This window comes from Rhizophagus irregularis, chromosome 19, assembly GCF_026210795.1.
Source record: "Rhizophagus irregularis chromosome 19, complete sequence".
Classification (NCBI taxonomy): domain Eukaryota; kingdom Fungi; phylum Glomeromycota; class Glomeromycetes; order Glomerales; family Glomeraceae; genus Rhizophagus; species Rhizophagus irregularis.
The window spans coordinates 2,403,372-2,422,979 of record NC_089447.1 but is presented as its reverse complement, the minus strand read 5'-3'; the positions used below and the strand labels follow the sequence as shown (position 1 = coordinate 2,422,979).

Here is a 19,608-nt window from a genome sequence, read left to right as displayed (position 1 = left end):
TGATATACTTACATTATAGTTGTTAGTTGATCATGTAAGGTTGATCACAAGGCGCTCATCTTTTTAAAAAATAAAAGGATTTTTCTTTGTATTCTATGTAATATTATAATATGTTTTAAATCATTAATCGGTTAATCTGTTAATCGGTTAATCTTACGATCTTTACGATAAAAATTAATACTTTCAAATATTCTTTAACGCGTCTTAAATATAATAGTTAATACATGAATCTGATAATTCTGTAGACTTGCCGAAATTTCAGATCTTTTGTAATCGTCAATAATTAACTTGATTTGAAACCTGATAAGAAAATAGTCCCTTGATTATCTTTTTGACAGTTTGGACATGGGAGAATCTTTACATTTATGGATTAATTTCTTTTCGTTCATTTTTAACAAATTAAAGCGTGTAAACGATTACATATCTGATATTATTTTTTTAAAAAAACGTGTATAAAAACATGTTTATTATCTTAAAATCTTAAGTTTTATCAAAATTTTCTCAGAGTCAATTTTTTTTTTTTAATCTTATCTACGATAAATCGAGTCATCAAATAATTGAGTCAACTTACGATTATAGTGGAGGCGGAATAATCAGATTAACTAAACCAAGATTTCTTAATGACTTTAAAAAAAAGGAAAGAAAAAATCGTATCCAAAATTTACTAAGATCTTAACTCAGGATAAATCTATATAAATTCCAGATATGGTAAAAATTTTTTTTTTTTTCGTATCTAGGCGGACGAATCCGTTTCATGTCAATCATTTCTTTTTTACTAACCGGGTTTTTTTTTTACTTCCCATTATTTTATTCTAGAATTTGTTTTACAGTTTTGATAATATCATCTAGAATTTCAAATATTTACTCCCATTCAAAAATAAAAAAAAATTCTTTTTTTAAAAAAAAAAGGTCACGAATCATAAAAGGAAATTTTTTTTCGGAACAATGACGATATGAACAAACAAACATGTTACAAAACCGGTTTCGAGGTTAGTCGTATGATTCCCCTTATCAATAAATTTAATATCCGGAGATTGAATGTCAAATGATATACGGACAGGGCCGTACAAGGCCGTACTATATATATACTACATACATGTTAATCCTGTTAATATATGCATGTAAATGCATAAGTGCATAAATATGAATACATAAATAGCGTAATTATTATAAACTGCTAATAAATAATATTGAAAAATTATCCGGAAATTTAGGGGGGGAAAAGAATTTGGAAGACATTATAGAATGAAATGATTCTATTCGTTCATAGAATAGAAGTAATATATGATGAATTCAAATTTCCAATCATAAAACGATAATAATATAATTAAATTTTTTTAATTTTCTCAGTCTAACGAAAAAAAAAAAAAAGATCCCCAAATTTTTCTAACGCCAAAAAAACAGAGCGCCTTTCGAATTATTAGTAAGAATCTCTATCTAAAAAAAATTCCTTTCAGAATACGGAAACAAACGGGAATATTTTTTTTGTTTTATCGGATGCTATGTTACGTTACATTTGATAAGAAGAAAATTTCTAAATAGAGTTAGTGTATTTGAGTGATTGTCATCAATATGCACACTCACGTAGTAAAAAAATCATGGCTAATTTTGGTTAGAATTTGTTTGTTTAGAATCTTTGTTACATCTATCCAAGTATTGGTTATAGATAAAGTCAAATTGTATAATTTTGGAATAACAAGGGATTTTATTTGCGCACGTTTGAGTATTCGTATAAGATTTTAAGCAAAAGTGCGGAACATAATGAAACATTAATGAAAGAGAATTTAAATCGATTTTTTAAACCCCCCAAGATTTAAGGGTCGTGCATGTATACATTTTCTTTTTTACACAAATTAAAAAAAAAAACGCGTTATCCAAAAAAAAAAGATCGTCATGAAAATTTAACGAGATAAGGAAGTTTTTTTAACTGTTATCTTTAACGGGTGTCCCGGTAAATTTCCGAATTTAACAAAGAAATTTTCTTTTAAGAGTATAAAATTTTTTTTTAGAATGATCTTGCGTAATATGACATAAACATATTTATTTATAGTTCGTTAAAATTCCCGAAGAAACCTTTTTTTAGAGTTCGATAAAAAATTATAATGAATAAATCTTATTTGGTATATCGAATATATGATAACGATAATTTCACGTATCCACATATCATGTGTATTTCGATTTCTGAAATTTTGTACCTTTATTGTTCTACTATGATTTTCTCTTTTTTGATACAAAACTTAATAATAACCTGCATATAAAAAAAAAGTTTGAATGATGCACAAAAAAAAAAAAGCTTAAAAAAAAAAAGATAAGCTAAATTTGGTAATAATGTTGTACAAAATTATGCCGTCTTTTAATCCGGAGGATAGGATAAATTAATTTAATTCTAAGGAAATTTCGCGACAATCGAAGAATCTAGGTTCCAAGCCATGGATTGTTCGATAAGGCAAAAAAAAAAAAATCGACAAATCAGCCGTATTTCTTATAAAGCTAATCCTAATATTACTAACAGTGATATTTTAAGACGTTTTAATCTTTGTACTTTATCAGTATCATCGTTTGAATAAAGTTACACACAAAAAAAATCTATAATCTAAAATTTTTTTTTTTATTATTATTATTATTATACTACAATATTCAATACCCATATATAAATAAAAAAAATTTTTTTTTTTTTTATTTATTTTTTATTTATTATGCAAACGTGTGTTTTATTTATCCTCGGTAATACATACCACCATAAATTTAGTCATAATATAATTAATTATATTCCTATCTCTCGCTAAAAAAAAAATGATATATAAAGGGTTCCATATTGACTTCATTCGTCTCTCTCAACCAAAAAATAAATAATTATTTGGTCCATTAATTAAAAAAAAAAATTATACCTTTATTATTTATTACTTTTGAAAAATAATTTACTCTCTTACGATAAATCAAATTTTTTCATTCTCCCTCCTTTTAAGATAAAATGTCTGCTCCCGCTGCTGCTCCTGCTGCAGAACCTAATCCATTCGATGGTGTTAATATAACAGAACTCATTGCAAATGTGTCAGCATTGTCTTCAGTTAACGATATTGATCAAGGACATACAGCATGGATTATGATGTCAACTGCTTTGGTATTTATTATGATTCCAGGTGTCGGATACTTTTACAGTGGTATGGCTAGAAGTAAAAATGCATTATCCCTTATAATGTTAAGTGTTTTATCCTTGGCTGTAGTATCAATTCAGGTATGTTTCTTTTCGATAAAATAAATGGTTTTTTTTTTCTTTTGTAGTTTTTTTTTTTAATCATTTGTTTTTTTCTTTTCTTTTTATTTTTTAAAAAAAAGTGGTGGGCTATCGGTTTCAGTTTAGCATTCGGCCCAGGCACAAGTGGTTATATCGGAAACTTAAATTATGCTTTCTTTATGGGTGTCGGTACTGAACCTCTTAATGGTGCTGTAAAAATTCCAGGAATAGTTTTTGCCATGTATCAGTGTATGTTTGCTGCTATTACACCCGCACTTGCCATCGGGTCTGCAGCTGAACGTGGTAGAATTTTCCCAAGCATAATCTTCATTTTTATTTGGTCAACTATTGTATATGATCCAATTGCTTACTGGACATGGAATCTTAATGGTTGGTCCGCAAAAATGGGTGGTCTCGATTTCGCTGGTGGTACTCCCGTACACATTTCTTCTGGTGCTGCTGCTCTTGCTTACTGTTTAATCTTGGGTAAAAGAACTGGTCATGGAACTGATGAATTTAAACCTCATAATATTGCTAATGTTGTACTTGGAACCGTTTTACTTTGGTTCGGTTGGTTTGGTTTCAACGGTGGTTCAGCTCTTAATTCTACTTCTCGTGCTGCTATGGCTATCGCTGTAACCAATTTATCAGCTGCTGTTGGTGGTCTTACTTGGTGTTTATTGGATTATCGACTTGAAAAGAAATTGTCAGCTCTAGCTTTCTGTTCCGGTGCTGTTGCAGGACTTGTTGCTATCACCCCAGGTTCTGGTTATGTTGGTACCCCAGCTGCTGTTGCTTTTGGTTTCATTGCTGGAATTTGTTGTAATTTGGCCGTTAAATTGAAGCACATCTTTGATTTTGATGACGCTTTGGATGTTTTCGCTGTTCATGGAGTCGGTGGTGTTATTGGTAATATTTTAACTGCTATTTTTGCTGAACAAAAAATTGTTGCCCTTGACGAAACTGTTTTACCTGGAGGTTGGCTTAATCAACATTGGATACAAATGGGTCATCAACTCGCTGATTCAGTTACTGGTGTAGCTTATTCATTTGTTGTTACATATTTAATCTTATTTATTATGGATAAAATTCCCGGACTTTCACTCAGAGCTGATCCTGAATCTGAAGCTAAAGGTTTAGATGAAACTGAATTAGGAGAATTGGCTTATTATCATGTCGATAGACTTGTAGCAGTAAATACACGAACCGGTGAGACAAAAACCGTAAAAGAAGAAACAATTCACCAACAAAATGACACAAATGCAACAATTGTATAAAACGAATGAAAATTTTTTATTTCACATTATCATTTTTTTAATTCACAAAAAAAAAATCGCTTAATAATTTCATATATATAAATACATCACGAATTACATTTTTTTAAAAAAAAACCAAAAAAAAAAATATATATTTTATATATATATTACAAAATATTCCCCCAAAAAAAAGTGGAATGTCGCTTTTTTATATTAATTTCACATAGTAAAGTTATGCATTATTTTAGAAAAAAAAAATATATTTCTTTTTTTTGTTGTATTTTAAACAATTAAACAATTAAAAATATATATATATATACAATCAGGTTTTTACCCCTTTTTTATGCCTCGAATTTTTTTTCTTTTCCCCCCTGTATATTCATTTTTATTTTCATATTTTTTAAATTTTAAAAATTTTTTTTTTAATTTTTCTTTTTTTTTTTGGTTTTAATATATATAATGAATGGGAAAGATCAAGTTGGTCGGGAAGGATTAGTTGAAAAAGATATATATACACAGGAACAATTGAAATTTTAAATCGATTAATAAATAGTTTTTTTTTCTTAAATTTGTTTTTTTTACTTTAAAAAAAAAAGAGTTCAAGAGATAGTTATTAGAAGGATATTTTAAAGGATATTTTAGATATTTAACTCCAATAAAATAAATTTTTAAAAAACCAAAAAGTTTCTTTTGATTATAACTTGTAAATTGTAAAATACTTATTGTCAATCATCGTAAAAAGCAAATTAATGTTATATGCTGCAAACCTTGAGTCCAGTCCAGAAACAAATTATTATTATTACTCCGAATATTTTACGAATTTTTAAAGTAAGACCATACCGAGTGTTAACAATGTGACCAGAATTATCATTAATTTGGATAGAATTAATTATAAATATTTACAAGTTTTAAATAAATTTTATTACATAATTAAATATAATATATATAATAAGATATTAAAAAGAGCAACAATTATTCGAATTTGGTATTTATTTCTTTAATAAAAATTATTTGTTTATTATACTGTTAACATATATGCAATCCCTATAAAAAAATTTTTTACTAAAATATACTTACCGAAATTTAGTATAATTTAATTATAATTTAAGTGTATAAAAATATACTTAAAATATTCTTAATTAAAATATACTTAAAATATACTGAAATGGGTAAAATTTATGTATAAATTAAATATAAATTAATTACAATTTTTAATTTTCAAGTATATATGTTTAATTTAATTTGTCTTTTATTTTTTACATTTGCATATAAGAAGTGTTTGGATGGATTTACCTGAAATATACTTAGTTAATTGATATATTTAATAAAGTGCATTAGTTAAATAAGTTTAAAATTTTTAAAAAAAATAAAAATAATTTATTATAATTATTTGTGATTTATAAATCAATTGCAAAAAAATCTGCAAAAAATAAAAATCTGATATAATATTAAATAAAAGTAAAAAATTATATTAAAAAATTATAAGTGTTTCTAATTTTAACTGGAAGGGAAAATTAACTGAATAAAGAATTACATTAATTCTGATTATACTTTTCCGCTAATTAATTACGTTGTATTTTGGCTAAGGTTGCAGGCTAAACTGGTTTTTGAATTTGGCAAAACGTCTAAACCTCAGTTTCGTCAATTTTTTTATAAGAGTTTATTATAGTTTTGTCATTTCATATGATTTTTATAGTCAAGTTTCGCCAAATTTTTATTAATATTTTAATATAGTTTTGTCAAGTTTCGCGTTTACTATGGAGTTTCACCCACAACCTTAATTTCGGCAAACGGACTAATTCACTATTTATTATAAAATTACTATGAATTAATTATATCTGTCAAAATATATTACATCTGTCAAAATAAATTAATTAGTATTTTGTCATTTTGTCGAAAAGTATAATTCTGATACAATTCAGTTTTGAAATTTGACTAAAAATTATATAATTCTATTCATCAGTTAATTTTCCATTCAGTTAAATGTAATTATTTTCAAAAATTGTTATAAAAAATTAAATTATTTAAAACTTTAAATCAGAAAAAAAATTATAAATTTTAAATTTTATTAAGAATTTTATTTGATATATTATATTTATAAATTTTACAGTTTTACTTTTATTATAACAAATTAATATATACTAATAAATAATTTTATTATTATAAAAAACAAAAAAAGGTTAGTACTATACAATACAAATTTTTTTATAAATAAAATTTTTAATATAATAAATTTTTTTTATATTTTATAATTCAGATTTAAATATTAAAATAAGTATAATAAATATAACAAAATTTTAAAAAATTAAACAAATTATTAATGAATTTATTATAAGCAAATTACAAAAAATTTTATAAAATTATATAATATTAAAATTTTATATTTTAATAAATTAAACCTTTATAATTATAAAGAATAATATCAAATTTTTATTTATATTAATTTTTTTTAAATTGCAATATATTTACAAATTTATTAAAATTAAAAAAAAATAATAGAAATTTTATATTAGTATTCTGCACAAATTAAACTTTTTCTTTGAGATTCAATTTGATTTAGATTTAATTTAAACTTGATTTGAATTCAAAAAAATATTATTTCATAATTTAATAATTTGATTTTAATAATTTTTTTTAATTAATAGCTTTTGTTACTCTAATTAAAATAAAAAAAAAATTGTTAAAATCAGACCATTAAATTAAAAATTATTTGCAAAAAACATTTTTACCTTTAGGATCAATTAGGATTATACTGTGTTATAAATCAATTTATGTAAAATACAAAGTAATTATTTACTAATACAACTCTAATATTATTGATTTGTAAACTACTATAGATGCATGTGAAATGAACTATCTTAATGAAATCACCCTATTATCTTAATAACTGATTATTGAACTATTATGTTATACTTTATACTTTTTATAAGTTTTTAAATTTGATATACTCTAATTAATTACTTTATATTTTTTATTTAGACTAAAATTTCTTAAATTATAATAAATCTTAATTAAAAAGTAATTTTTCCTATTTCTTCATTATACCAATCAGTATTAAAAGCAATATATTTTCCTGCAAAATACCATAAAAAAGTAAGCAATTTAAAACAAATTACTGAAAATTTGATGATAAAATATTTGATAATTTTAAAAATGATAATATTTGAGATGATTATAATTTGAAAGAAACTGTAAATAAATCATACCATTTGTAAAGCATATCTAAATGTAGGGAGTATCTGAAGCAGAGTTAAATTATATGATTTAATACAATATAATTTGATTAATTTTTTCATAAACTAAGATTAATATACCATAAAATAAGTATATTTTATCCTGCTCTGCAACTGTTTTTACTTTACATATGAGCAAAATGGATTTTGGCAATCATATCCAAAGTGGATAAATAAATTTTTAACAAAATAAAAAGTCAATTAAGTCAAAATGGCATTTATAACCTTATTTTATACTCTAAATAAATCTGCAGAGCAGGCTTAAATGCACATAATATATGGTTTATAAAAATCATATATATGTGAGGAAATTTTTTTTTGAAAAAACAATTTTGTCTGTAGTTACGTGATTTAACTCCTCCCAAATGTAGAACAGTTATAAACATGCGTTAACCAATAAATTCATTTCACGTGATATGATTATAAATTTGGTTGACTTTAGACTGAGCGCACCATATACATTTATTTTTGCCCTATTAAAGAATAATTAATTCTAAAGCAATTAGCTTAACTATAATGTTTCCAATTTTGTTATAACTTTAAGAGCAATGTCTTTATAATATTTTGCATATATACTATCAGGTTTAGCAACAACAATTGGATTTCCAATATCTGATAAATTACAAATATTAATATCCAATGGTATATCACCTAAAAAATCAATATTGAGATCTTTGGATATCTTAATAACTCCATCTTTACCAAATATATGAGTTTGATGCTGACAATTCGGACATACAAAAATTGACATATTTTGTACTATTCCAAGAATCTACATCCAATATTTTAATCATTTAAGTATTATATATAAATAAATGATTTTTAAAATAAATAAGAAAAAGATTATAAGTAGTTCGAGCTTACTGGTATATTAACTTTGGAGAACATATTTGCGCCTTTTTTAGCATCTATAAGTGCTATATCCTGTGGTGTAGATACGATAACAACGCCGGACAATTCAACTTGTTGGCTGATTGTTAATTGTGTATCACCTGTTCCTGGAGGCATATCAATTACAAGAAGATCAAGTTCGTCCCACTGAACTCGATGAAGTAATTGTTGAAGTGCTTTCATAACCTAATAAAAGAAAGAATATTTAAATATAAAATTTAAATTATAAAATATTGAATAAAAATATGTACCATGAGACCTCTCCATACGATAGGTGAATCTTCTCCAACCATAAATCCCATAGACATTGCTTTGACTCCATAATTTACAAGTGGAATCAAATTTCCATCTGTTATTTACAAAATGTCAAATAAATATTTATTATTCTTTTTTTTAAAGAAAAAATTTTACTAGTTTACGTACTTTGCTCATTTATATTTGGTTCACCTTTTAAGTTCATTAAACGAGGCACGGATGGACCAAAAATATCTGCATCTAAAATACCAACACGTTTCCTAAAGGACGAGGCTGCAAGTGCCAAATTGACTACAGAAAAAAAAATCAATTATTAACGTTTATAAATTAATTATTTTCACGAAAAAAAATGGTTACCAGCTGTAGTGGACTTTCCAACTCCACCTTTACCGGATGCAACAGCGATAACATGTTTTACACCACGTATCGATCGTTTGGCCGGTAATCCATGACGCATTCTCTCTTCCATATCAACTCCTTTTTTTGTAGCAGTGTTGCTATCATTTCTCAATTTATTGACTTGTAAAGGCAGGCCCTGTTAAACGAAAAGTTATCCTGTATACTTGAAGAAAAAAGTAAAATATTTTTGCTGTATTTATACCAAAGGGTTTTCATGTCGAACCACAACATTATTGTTAAACTGTCGTCTTAGTATGTGAGGGAGAGAAAGCTTTTGATAAAATGTAAGTTTTAAGGTGTGTTTAATGGTTGTGCTCATAACTGAAGCAAATTTTAAGAAACTCGTGGTATCCTGGTATATACTGTAATCTATGATCGGCAATCTTGCATTGATAACATGCATATATAGACCCATCTATCAATGAAAAATTTCTCTTTACATGAAACCATGACTGTCAGTGAAAAGTCAGTTCAGACAACTGACGATAATAATGAAAAAGAAGATAGCATCGGTTTAAAAACATTTAAATTGTTAGCCACGATACCAACTTATGCTGGTGTAAAAACATTTTCTAGTGAAACGAATGGTGATAATCCTTCCGTACTTTGTAAGTATTACTTAAAATATAAAGTTTTTTTCGTTTTTTCTAACTCTAAAACTTTATTATCCAAAATAGCTATTCAGGTTATTTTAAGCCAACGAGACTTGAAAAGAAAACTCAAGAGATTGATCGTTAAACAATTAGTTGTATCATTACCAACTAAAGGAAGTTCAGATACAGTAGCGAAAGTTATAACTTCATCATTTTTACCTATAGATTTAGGTGATGTAGTTTTACAAGCTGAATCGCCAAGTGGAAATAAATTATTAATATTAAGATGTGTTTCAAATGATAAAGGAAAAAAAAGTTTTGTTGAGGTGCGAATGTTAATTAATTTATCATTATTATTAATAAAAATTCATTAATTTTTATTTATATTTAAATTAGATTTGGGATAAGGGAAATTTGAAACAATCTATCGATGTAACTGATAGTCACGGAGATTTTTATTCCGATGGTAACATATTAATTTAAAATTTGTACTTTTTAAGAATGAAGATTTAACGTTTTTTTTTTCCTTTAGGAACTTTTGGAAGCTTGAAATGGGCTAAAAATGAAGAAAAGGCCGTTTATATTGCTGAACGAAAGGCGTTGGACGAAAAAGATGAAAAAGTATATACTTACTTTTGGATTTAACTTATTTATTTATTCATACTAATCTGTATATTTTTTTCAGAAATGTGATTTCGTTCCCGGATGGGGAGAAAAATTTGTTAATAAACGCGTATCCGTTATTGTTATTGTGAACGTGTTGGAAAGTAAAGTAGAGGTTCTGCCTGAATTTGAAAAAATTGTTCCCGGACAGGTTTGTTGGATTTATTGATTATACGTATATTTCTTAAACTTATTAAATTTATTTATAAATAGGTATTTTTTGGCCCGGGAGACAAGACACTTATCTTTAATGGATATAACAGAGAACCGCGTTATTATGGAATTTATGCTTGTATCAACAGATTGTATGTTAATTTTTTTTTCTTTTTTTTTTGAATAAATATATAAATTTATGATTAATACTTTATTTTAGGGTTGGAATATATCAAACTAAACTTGATGGAACTGATTTAGGTATGATTTTTATCATCTATTAACTTTATATGTAGGCTAACAAAATTAATTAGTTGTATTTTATAGTTCATTTGACTGAGCAATTAGAGCATGCTCGTTCTCCAAGACTTGCTCCTTCCGAGAAAGTTTTGGTTTGTATAAATATTTATCCAAAATATTTATTCATTAGTTAAATTGAACAAATGAATAACCAAAAATATAAATATTTATAATATAGACTTATTATTCTAATCCAATTAGTGGACCACATAGTTATTGTTCTGAGCTTCGTGAGGTAAAATGAAGCTTTAATCAGTTCATAAAAAAATTACGATTTTTTATTTTTTACTTAAAATATTATAAAAAATATTAGTACAATTTCTCAACCAACACACATCGTGTTGTAGTTCCGATTGTTCATACTCCATCTGATTCATTTCAAAATGGGTTTCCTGGTATTTATAATGATCAAATGGCACGAAAGTCATTTATTACCTTTGACGATAAAGAATTTTTGATAATACAAAGTTGTTGGAGAAGTAGAGGAGTTGTATTAGCAATAAATTTGGATACAGGAAAAGTTCAGGATCTTACTTCAACCGGAAGTTGGTCATTATTTATTGCATGCAATAATTACATTATTGCATCAAGAGGAGCCCCCAATGATTTTCCTGAATTAGTAAGTTGAATATTTCAGATAGTAAATAATTTTCTAATAAGTTAGTGATTAGTTAGTTTATTACTATAATAGTATATAGGTATTGTAACAGGATATCAAAATGATACATTAAAAGTTGATTGGACTTGTATAGATAAACCAAATATTGAAGAAGGTATGTTAAAATACGAATTAAAAGATATCACGTTTAGTTTAGTTTATTCCAAATTTTTATTTTTAATATATACATATATATATTTTTGCATAGTTGAACCAATTTTATCAAAAATTACCTGGTCAATCATTCAACCAATTCCTGACAATAAAAATTTAGAGGTTATTTACGTAAAGCCTAATGAAACTTCTGAAAATAAAAAGCCACCTTTAATAGTATGTCCACATGGTGGACCTCATGGTGTGATTACGGCAGATATTAGCTTATCTATTACAACTTTAATTTCATTAGGTTATGTTGTTGCAATAGGTATTTATATGATAAATTTTTATGATATTTATAATTCATTGTATTCAAAAAAAATTTTAGAAAAAGAAAAAAGAAATTATTTATATTTGATTTTATTTATTTTATTAAGTTAATTATACTGGAAGTACTGGATTTGGACAAGATTCCATTGATGCGTTAATTGGCAAAGCTGGTGATCTTGAAGTTAAGGAAGTGCAGGTAAGGAAGTGCAAGTATCGTACAGGTAAATAATAATTTGTAAAGTAAAATTTAATATATACATTTTACCTAGGCTTCCGCACAATATTTTATTGATAACGGGCTTGTAGATCCAAATAAAGTAATTGTAATGGGTGGAAGTCATGGTGGATTTATTTCGGCACATTTGATTGGGAAATATCCAGATTTTTATAAAGCTTGTGTAATGAAAAATCCTGTATTAAATATTGGAGGTATGGTTATATTCTTTAATATTTTTTCCTTAATTTATTATTAAAGATAAAATCTATTACAGGTATGGCGACTATTACAGATATTCCGGATTGGTATGTAATATTAGTTCTTTTCCTCCCAAATAAATTATTAATTTTACATTATATTATAGGTGTTTTTCAGAAATTGGCTTGCCTTATTCACTTACAAATCCGCCAATAGTTAAACCTTCAGATTATAAATTGATGTATGAAAATTCTCCGATTAATAACATAGATAAAGTTAAAACACCAACTTTATTAATGTTGGGATCTGAAGATAAAAGAGTACCACACAATGATGGATTAAATTGGTATTACTATTTAAAAGGCAAAGGTGATGTTGAAATTCTTTGTAAGATATATAAAGAAACTGGTCATGCTTTGGATAGTGTTGATGCCGAAATTTTTGGTACTGATATTGTTATTAAATTTCTGGAAGAGAAAATTGGAAAATTGGAGTAGAAAATTAAAATGAAAAAAAATTGATAAAAATGTGGACTTGAGTTTGATCAAGCATTATCATTTATTTATTTATTTTCCAAACTAAAAATAATGTGAAAAAAGTTTTTTGGTGTATAATAGTATATGTAGAAAATTATCATCTAGTTGTTTTTCAATTGTACGGTATAGACAATACCGATATAACAATATATATGTTTATACACCTTCAATCCTTTGAATAATCTCCTGAATCAACTGTCTTTCGTTCGCTTGATAAATGGTATTTTCTGAACAAACCGAACAAACCTAACAAACCTCAAGCGAATTATATAAAAAAATCCGTAGTTAAGCTGATGTTTAACCTTTATTAAAAAAAGGTTTCAATCGCTTGTTTAATCACAGTGCATGAAACTTGAAAAGCTAATTTCTGAATTTCGAGTAATGCAGTCTTATTAATTAGACGGATGATCATATAATGTTTTAATTCAAAGACACTTTTTGATATATATTACTTAAAAGCATTAGTATTTAGAAATAGTCGATTTAAAGAAAAAATTAATATAAATTATTGATCTATTTTTACATGGAAAAGACCAAATTTTCAAAAAAACTTATAATCTGTTGAACGAATAGCTGGGTAGGCGCTTAATTTTTTTTTTATATACGTTATTTGATAAATGATCTTTCTATTAATATAAAATTCGAACTTAGTTTCACATCTAGACCGTTGTTGCATTCGGAGTATTGGCTGTGTAATAATTATTTTTGGGCTGACACCTTTTCTCTTCAAGATTTAGGATCTAAATAATGATATCATTACCTGGCATGATCGTCAAATAGTTAAGGGCTTTTTTCATAAACAATTAATGCTTTTCTATGATTGGTACTTTATGTCTTAAGTAAACATCACTATACTTATCTCAAATTTAAGAACCGGTTCGGGAGAAATAAATTTTATAATCCCCAAAAAATGGGGTTCAAAAATTTTTTTGCATTGTCTTATACTATGCTATACCATTTATTTTTACTTGTGTAATTAATACGTCTTTCTGATAATCTACTTCAGGATAATTATTAATTAAACAATGCAAACATTATTTTAATGAATCTTATTTTGATTAATTGAATGACTGACTATAAACGATTTTTCTCACAATCACCTGATACTATATGAAAATCTATATAATCCGTGGAATTCGTGGAATTTTTTCGATCATCAAATAAAAAAATTTTATTTATTTATTTAAATTTTTTTTTTTTTTTTTTTTAATCCTGATTAAGCTAAAAATGACAAATACAGGTAAAGGAATTATTTATGATTGCACTTTCAAAAATTTTTTTTTCATTCAAAAATTAAATTTAGTTTGATTTTGCAAGTCTCTTCAACGTTAGATCGTCTTAGAATTTTAATAACAAATCTTGAAAATATTCCACCATATAACATACGTTCACCATCAAATCAACCTTGTAGAGCGAGCGTAGCGATAATAATTCGTATTAGACCTAACAATTTATCTCACGATAATAATAATAAGTTTGATTTCGCCGAATCCTCTACAAATAAATCTTTACAAAGTGAAGGAATCAATAATGAACAAAAGACAAATTTGGAAGATTTTTGGGAATTACCATGGGTAAAAGATGGTGAACCGGAAATTTTGTATGTAAAAAGAGCTTTAAGGGAAGGTGATCGATGGAGTGGTCAAATTGCTTTTCCTGGAGGTAAACAAGATAAAACGGATTTTGATGATTTGGATACAGCTGAAAGAGAAACATTTGAAGAAGGTGAAGCAATGTTTTAAATTTTTTTTTTGATATTTTGAAACATCTTATTTTACAGTATATCTAACATCAAATTTACTATTAATAGTTGGATTAGATATTGGAAACCGAGAATTATTTTTGTGTGTTGGAGCTTTGGATGAAAGAGAGATAACTTCAACTTTTGGCAAAAATTTATTAATGGTTCTTTGTCCTTTTGGTAAATTAATTTAAATATAGTTCCTAGATTTAATTATTAACACAACATTTATTTTCGGTTTTTTTTTTTTACTTTAGTATTTTTGCAACTTACAAAAGAGACTCCACCTATTGAAATTTCTGGATCAGAAATAGCATCAACTCATTGGATACCACTTTCAATATTCTTCGATCTCAATATTACACAAAAATGGGATCCGGTATCAATAGATTTATCATCAAGATTAGCACCGAATTCTTGGATCTTACAGAATATATTCAAGACGCTTATAGGGAGAATGCATTTTCATTGTATTGGACTGCCTTATAGTGATGTGGATGGAATAACGACGAAAAAATTAAAATTATGGGGAATAACGCTACAAGTGACGAGTGATTTAATAGACGTGATGTATTGGCAAAATGAAATACCACCTCGAAGGTTAGATGCTAAAAGGCCGAAATTTGATTATTGGGACATGAATTTTTTCGTATGGTTTTTTTTAAGAAATAATCGTAAGAATTATAAAAGAAGAATGTCCGATTTAAAAACACGAAGGTATTACTAATATTTTATTATTTAAAAAAAATCTTTTTATTATTTAAGAACTAAAATGTTCTAATAATAAATTATTTATATTTTATACAGAAAAATTTGGGCAGAAGGTTGGCGTGAATATTTTACGGCGACAAAAAAATCTTGTATCATAGCTACTATTATTAGAACTTTATTTGCTTTATTATTAATTAGAAAATTACCACGTATAATTTTTATTATCGAGAAGAAAATAATTAATTTTACAAAAAGAATTGAATGATCAAATGGACTAAAATTCAACCATTTAAAAATAAAAAAGATATTACAATCAATACATTTATGATAATTAAAAGTTTGATTATCCATCAATGCCCAAAATTAAATTAATTAAATTTTTTAATAAGTGAAGATAATATTGTAGGATTATTATTCTCAGTAAATGTTTTCTCTGTTTTCTTATATTAATAAATAAATTTTCTTTATCAGTTTATTCAAATATTTCTTCGATTCTATCATATTTCTTTTATTTTTACCTTACGTTTCACTATAGGCTTCTTTACATTATTTTTCCTATTTTCCCTATTTATTACTTGCGATTCCATTCATATTAAAGTTATCAAAATGAATCTATTGTGGTTTAGATTATTACGTGAATTAAAATTTCCAAAATTAGGAGTCAACTTGTTAAAAACCGTGTGAATATTATAATTGTGACATTTGCGACATGATATTATCAATTACATTTCTATGGACAATTTTAACAAAATATAAACAAGAGTTTCAAACAAGTAGTCAATATTGGTAGTGACGGAATTTATCAAAAAGCTATTAAGAACGACGAAACTGAGCTGTTTCTCGATACTTAACGCGTATTTTAGAAGTTGAAATATCATTGGTGCATTACAAATATCGTGTCTAACCTATGGTAATCGTACGAATCACAGATTAATGCAAAAGTATCGGTCTTGATAGGTCAGTATCAGTCAAGATCAATCTTTGACAGATAAGGTCAATGTGACTAAGAGAAAACAAAATTGTTGATACTTGGACATATGTCATTATGCTAATCGCTTTAGTTGTTCTAAATGCTTAGATTATAATACTGATAGTAAAAGGAACCAAAGGATCTTGGTTCAAACAGTGTTCAAAACGAAATGATTACTTCAATTGTAATAAAAGGTCTTTATCGAAAATTTATGGCAGAACTTTCATCTTTATGATGTTAAATATGTATGATATGAACTATTTTATTGAATGAATAAATAACGTGAATTTTGGAAAATAATTTTATCTTCAAAAACTAATTTAGTATCCAGACATTATTATTAATACATCATTAAATAATCCTTTTGTGTAAAACAAAAAAATTTTTTGTCCTAATAATTTTCAAATTCATCTTCAACACCATTCACAGCTTGAAATAAAAATGTAGTCACGTTGGTGGTAAAGTGAATATAAAATCCGTGATATAAACCTTTAATTCCATAATTATCTAACAATCCACGTTGCCTACGTCGTTTTTGAACGTTTCCACGCGTAGGTATGTATTTTTGACTGATGCCTTCCTCAATAATTATTCTATAGATTGCGTCTAATATGCCAACATAAGGAGCTTTACGCGTTTGAACAATTGTTTCAAATGGCTTGTCTGGAGTGCGAGATCGGATTTGACATTGTAATCTCTTACGAACAGTTTCGAGAGGTAAAATTATGAGCAATTGGAGTGTATTAAGTCCAAGCTGTGCAAGTCCATATAAAAATGGGGAATCGACCGGAGAAATATGAAATATACGATCTATAATTAATGGAACTGTGCATTCCAATAATGGAGAGATTGTATGATAGATAATTGATGGTAATAGGTTATGGGACCAATACAAAGAAGAATATCCTTCTTCTTTAATCATTTTGCGCAAACAATCAAATGTACCATTATACTTTTTATTATTTGGTGATGATGTTTGTACAATAAGCCTAACAAAAAATAAAATCATAATATAAGCTTTAAAAAAATTCGTAACTATAACTTCCGATAATGAGTTGTATTACCTTGTTTGTATAACCTCCAAAGGACTTAAAAGTACTCCAACTACAAGATGGCTGGTTACTAAGGTAGCGATATTAGGACCGACGCGATCCAAATAAATCAGTGGAATTGTATCATCATATAAATCAAATGCATCGTTCAATGCGCCTTCAAGTGTAGGCTGGAGAAAGAGATGGCCCATATCATAAAGCCAACTTGCGAAGTGTCCTTCACGCAAATAGTGATAAGTAATAAAAATTTTGAATAATGCAAATCATGAAATATTTACCTTTCCAAAGTGAACTAAATCCTTCAGAATTATGACTTCTTAATGCCCCTAAAGTTGACCATACACCATTTTCCAATGGAGGTAACATGTAATGTGGTCGTGTTGATGCATCATAAATATTAGTAGTAAGATAACCTTGGCTATCTGATGATTTAGTTTTACGAAATCCAGGAGCGTCTGGATCGAGAGGTTGTGAAGAACGAACATATAATTCATCATCATCATCATCATCATCAAGCTATGATTGTAATAATATAATTAATTTTCAATATATTTACGTATTGAAGAAATTAATAAAATTATTAATTACATCCTCCTCCGAACCGTTATTTCCATGCGTATTTTCAGCAACCATTGGTACAATATCTTCGTTTGGCAAATATTGGACTTGTAATAAAGTCTTTGCAGCTTCAAAAGGATGTGAAAAGCCTACTCCAACGTATTTAATAAATCCTAAACTTGCCAAATCCTTTAATAAACTTTGAGAATCTAAATCTGTCATGTCATTTTGAACTTCCGTTGAATTAGTAGTATTATTACCGAAAGGTGTATAATAATGATCCATATCTTGGGGTACATAGTAAGGTCGGAGAGGGTGAACAGTGGTTGTTTGCGGAAATGGAGTATAAGTATACTTTGGTGGTTGTTCATTTGATTCGGAAGTCATATTAGTAAGTTTGACGATATCAACGCGAAGGCCATCAATTTATAACAGTTTTTTTTTATTGTGATTTATAGATGTAAATTTACCATTTTAGGAAGAATTTCTGGTACTGTACATAGTACTACTAGAAATTAGGAAATGCCTGTAGATTTATTAAGACCGTTAACAGAATTATTTAAATTTCGAACTTTCGAAGTAATGTTATAATATCTCTAGTTCCACATAAATAAATGACTACTCAAGAAGAATGGCACACAAATAGAATTTTGTCTGGTAACATATCTTTAGGACACTATTCTTTATCCTTAAATTGTTATCTCTTCACACTTTTCCTTGACTGAACATTCGAGTAATAGTGACATGTAATTCACGTAACCATTATTTGTAGATTAATAACTTCGGTTGTCATTACTCATTATGCAGCTAACGCACAAGCTCCTCAACAAGTTAGCGAGTTAAATTAAACTATTAATCTGTTTCACGTAAACTATATGCTGAGATACCATGATTATTCGACAACTGCAATAAATCATTTAAATAAATATTGATAAATTAAAGATCAATCACTTTGGTGAGAACTATCGGATTAAATAAATAGTACATTTACTAGCAAGAACAGCTCACGATTAAAGCATATACATGTCTATAAAGTGTGATCCTTTCGATGTCAATATTTTTTTTTTTTAATTGCTCATGAGCATCTCATATGATTTATTAATGGCTTTTAAGAACCCGATCATTTCAGAAAGGTTTACTTGCGGAACTTAATCTTTTACATGGTCAAATATATTTGTTTCTGATTACAAAAGTAGTTAGTGATAGATAGAAATCAATTAGCTATAGGAATTTTCAGAGAACAAAAAAATAATATGGTGCAGGACTCGCATTAAAATGTTTGAGTTCGCGTAATTCCTCTCTCTTAAAAGCATGTCATATTTCACTTTTTATATATGTAAAAAAAAAAAAATTAAATATAGATTAAGCAAAACGTCGTAATAATCATATATAAATATCGAAATTTCTGTGGTTAAAACACTATCAGAAAGGCTAAATGACGCGATCAGAATGTTTTCCGAAGTTTTAATCATCATCAAGGATTTCCATAAAAGGAAGATCACGGTTTGCATTACTTGCATATCGATGTACTCCATTTTTTTCGAAGATTTTTTTTTATTTTGT

The 19,608-nt window shown here is 26.8% G+C and overlaps 5 protein-coding genes across 5 annotated transcripts; 3 read left to right on the top strand and 2 right to left on the bottom strand.

Annotated features, from left to right (window-relative positions):
* The first annotated feature begins 2,836 nt into the window (after positions 1–2,836).
* Positions 2,837–4,739, top strand: OCT59_011075 (uncharacterized protein). Its single transcript, XM_025327123.2, has 2 exons — positions 2,837–3,235; positions 3,337–4,739. The coding sequence occupies exons 1-2, from the start codon at positions 2,972–2,974 to the stop codon at positions 4,510–4,512; spliced, it is 1,440 nt and encodes a 479-aa protein (XP_025172823.1). The 5' UTR covers positions 2,837–2,971; the 3' UTR covers positions 4,513–4,739.
* Positions 4,740–8,235: 3,496 nt separating this feature from the next.
* OCT59_011074 (uncharacterized protein) lies at positions 8,236–9,588 on the bottom strand (the record flags this gene model as incomplete). The annotated part of the gene is made up of 6 exons (XM_025319827.2): positions 8,236–8,496; positions 8,589–8,801; positions 8,867–8,964; positions 9,039–9,161; positions 9,228–9,405; positions 9,472–9,588. The coding sequence occupies 6 exons, from the start codon at positions 9,586–9,588 to the stop codon at positions 8,236–8,238; spliced, it is 990 nt and encodes a 329-aa protein (XP_025172824.2).
* A 119-nt stretch (positions 9,589–9,707) lies between these two features.
* OCT59_011073 (uncharacterized protein) lies at positions 9,708–13,540 on the top strand. Its single transcript, XM_025311336.2, has 16 exons — positions 9,708–9,877; positions 9,947–10,188; positions 10,259–10,328; positions 10,395–10,483; positions 10,548–10,676; positions 10,739–10,830; positions 10,899–10,939; positions 11,006–11,070; positions 11,157–11,213; positions 11,292–11,597; positions 11,670–11,751; positions 11,845–12,060; positions 12,170–12,258; positions 12,332–12,491; positions 12,554–12,584; positions 12,644–13,540. The coding sequence occupies exons 1-16, from the start codon at positions 9,718–9,720 to the stop codon at positions 12,972–12,974; spliced, it is 2,160 nt and encodes a 719-aa protein (XP_025172825.1). The 5' UTR covers positions 9,708–9,717; the 3' UTR covers positions 12,975–13,540.
* A 681-nt stretch (positions 13,541–14,221) lies between these two features.
* On the top strand, positions 14,222–16,319 carry OCT59_011072 (uncharacterized protein). Its single transcript, XM_025319828.2, has 5 exons — positions 14,222–14,253; positions 14,331–14,738; positions 14,824–14,934; positions 15,012–15,471; positions 15,562–16,319. Exons 1-5 carry the CDS (start codon positions 14,241–14,243, stop codon positions 15,728–15,730), a joined length of 1,161 nt encoding a protein of 386 aa, XP_025172826.1. The 5' UTR covers positions 14,222–14,240; the 3' UTR covers positions 15,731–16,319.
* Positions 16,320–16,664: 345 nt separating this feature from the next.
* OCT59_011071 (uncharacterized protein) lies at positions 16,665–18,432 on the bottom strand (the record flags this gene model as incomplete). Its single annotated transcript, XM_025319829.2, has 4 exons — positions 16,665–17,424; positions 17,500–17,704; positions 17,766–18,003; positions 18,076–18,432. 4 exons carry the CDS (start codon positions 18,430–18,432, stop codon positions 16,827–16,829), a joined length of 1,398 nt encoding a protein of 465 aa, XP_025172827.1. The 3' UTR covers positions 16,665–16,826.
* Positions 18,433–19,608: the final 1,176 nt, after the last annotated feature.

Bases quoted from the DNA above. Each gene is read 5' to 3' on its own strand.
- OCT59_011073 (XM_025311336.2), top strand. From the start codon at position 9,718: ATGACTGTCAGTGAAAAGTCAGTTCAGACAACTGACGATAATAATGAA. The intron at 10,484-10,547 runs GTATATACTTAC...TATTTTTTTCAG, and splicing joins TGGACGAAAAAGATGAAAAA to AAATGTGATTTCGTTCCCGG. The intron at 10,831-10,898 runs GTATGTTAATTT...ACTTTATTTTAG, and splicing joins TATGCTTGTATCAACAGATT to GGTTGGAATATATCAAACTA.
- OCT59_011072 (XM_025319828.2), top strand. The intron at 14,935-15,011 runs GTAAATTAATTT...TTTTTACTTTAG, and splicing joins AATGGTTCTTTGTCCTTTTG to TATTTTTGCAACTTACAAAA. The intron at 15,472-15,561 runs GTATTACTAATA...TATTTTATACAG, and splicing joins TCCGATTTAAAAACACGAAG to AAAAATTTGGGCAGAAGGTT.
- OCT59_011075 (XM_025327123.2), top strand. From the start codon at position 2,972: ATGTCTGCTCCCGCTGCTGCTCCTGCTGCAGAACCTAATCCATTCGAT. The intron at 3,236-3,336 runs GTATGTTTCTTT...TTTAAAAAAAAG, and splicing joins TGGCTGTAGTATCAATTCAG to TGGTGGGCTATCGGTTTCAG.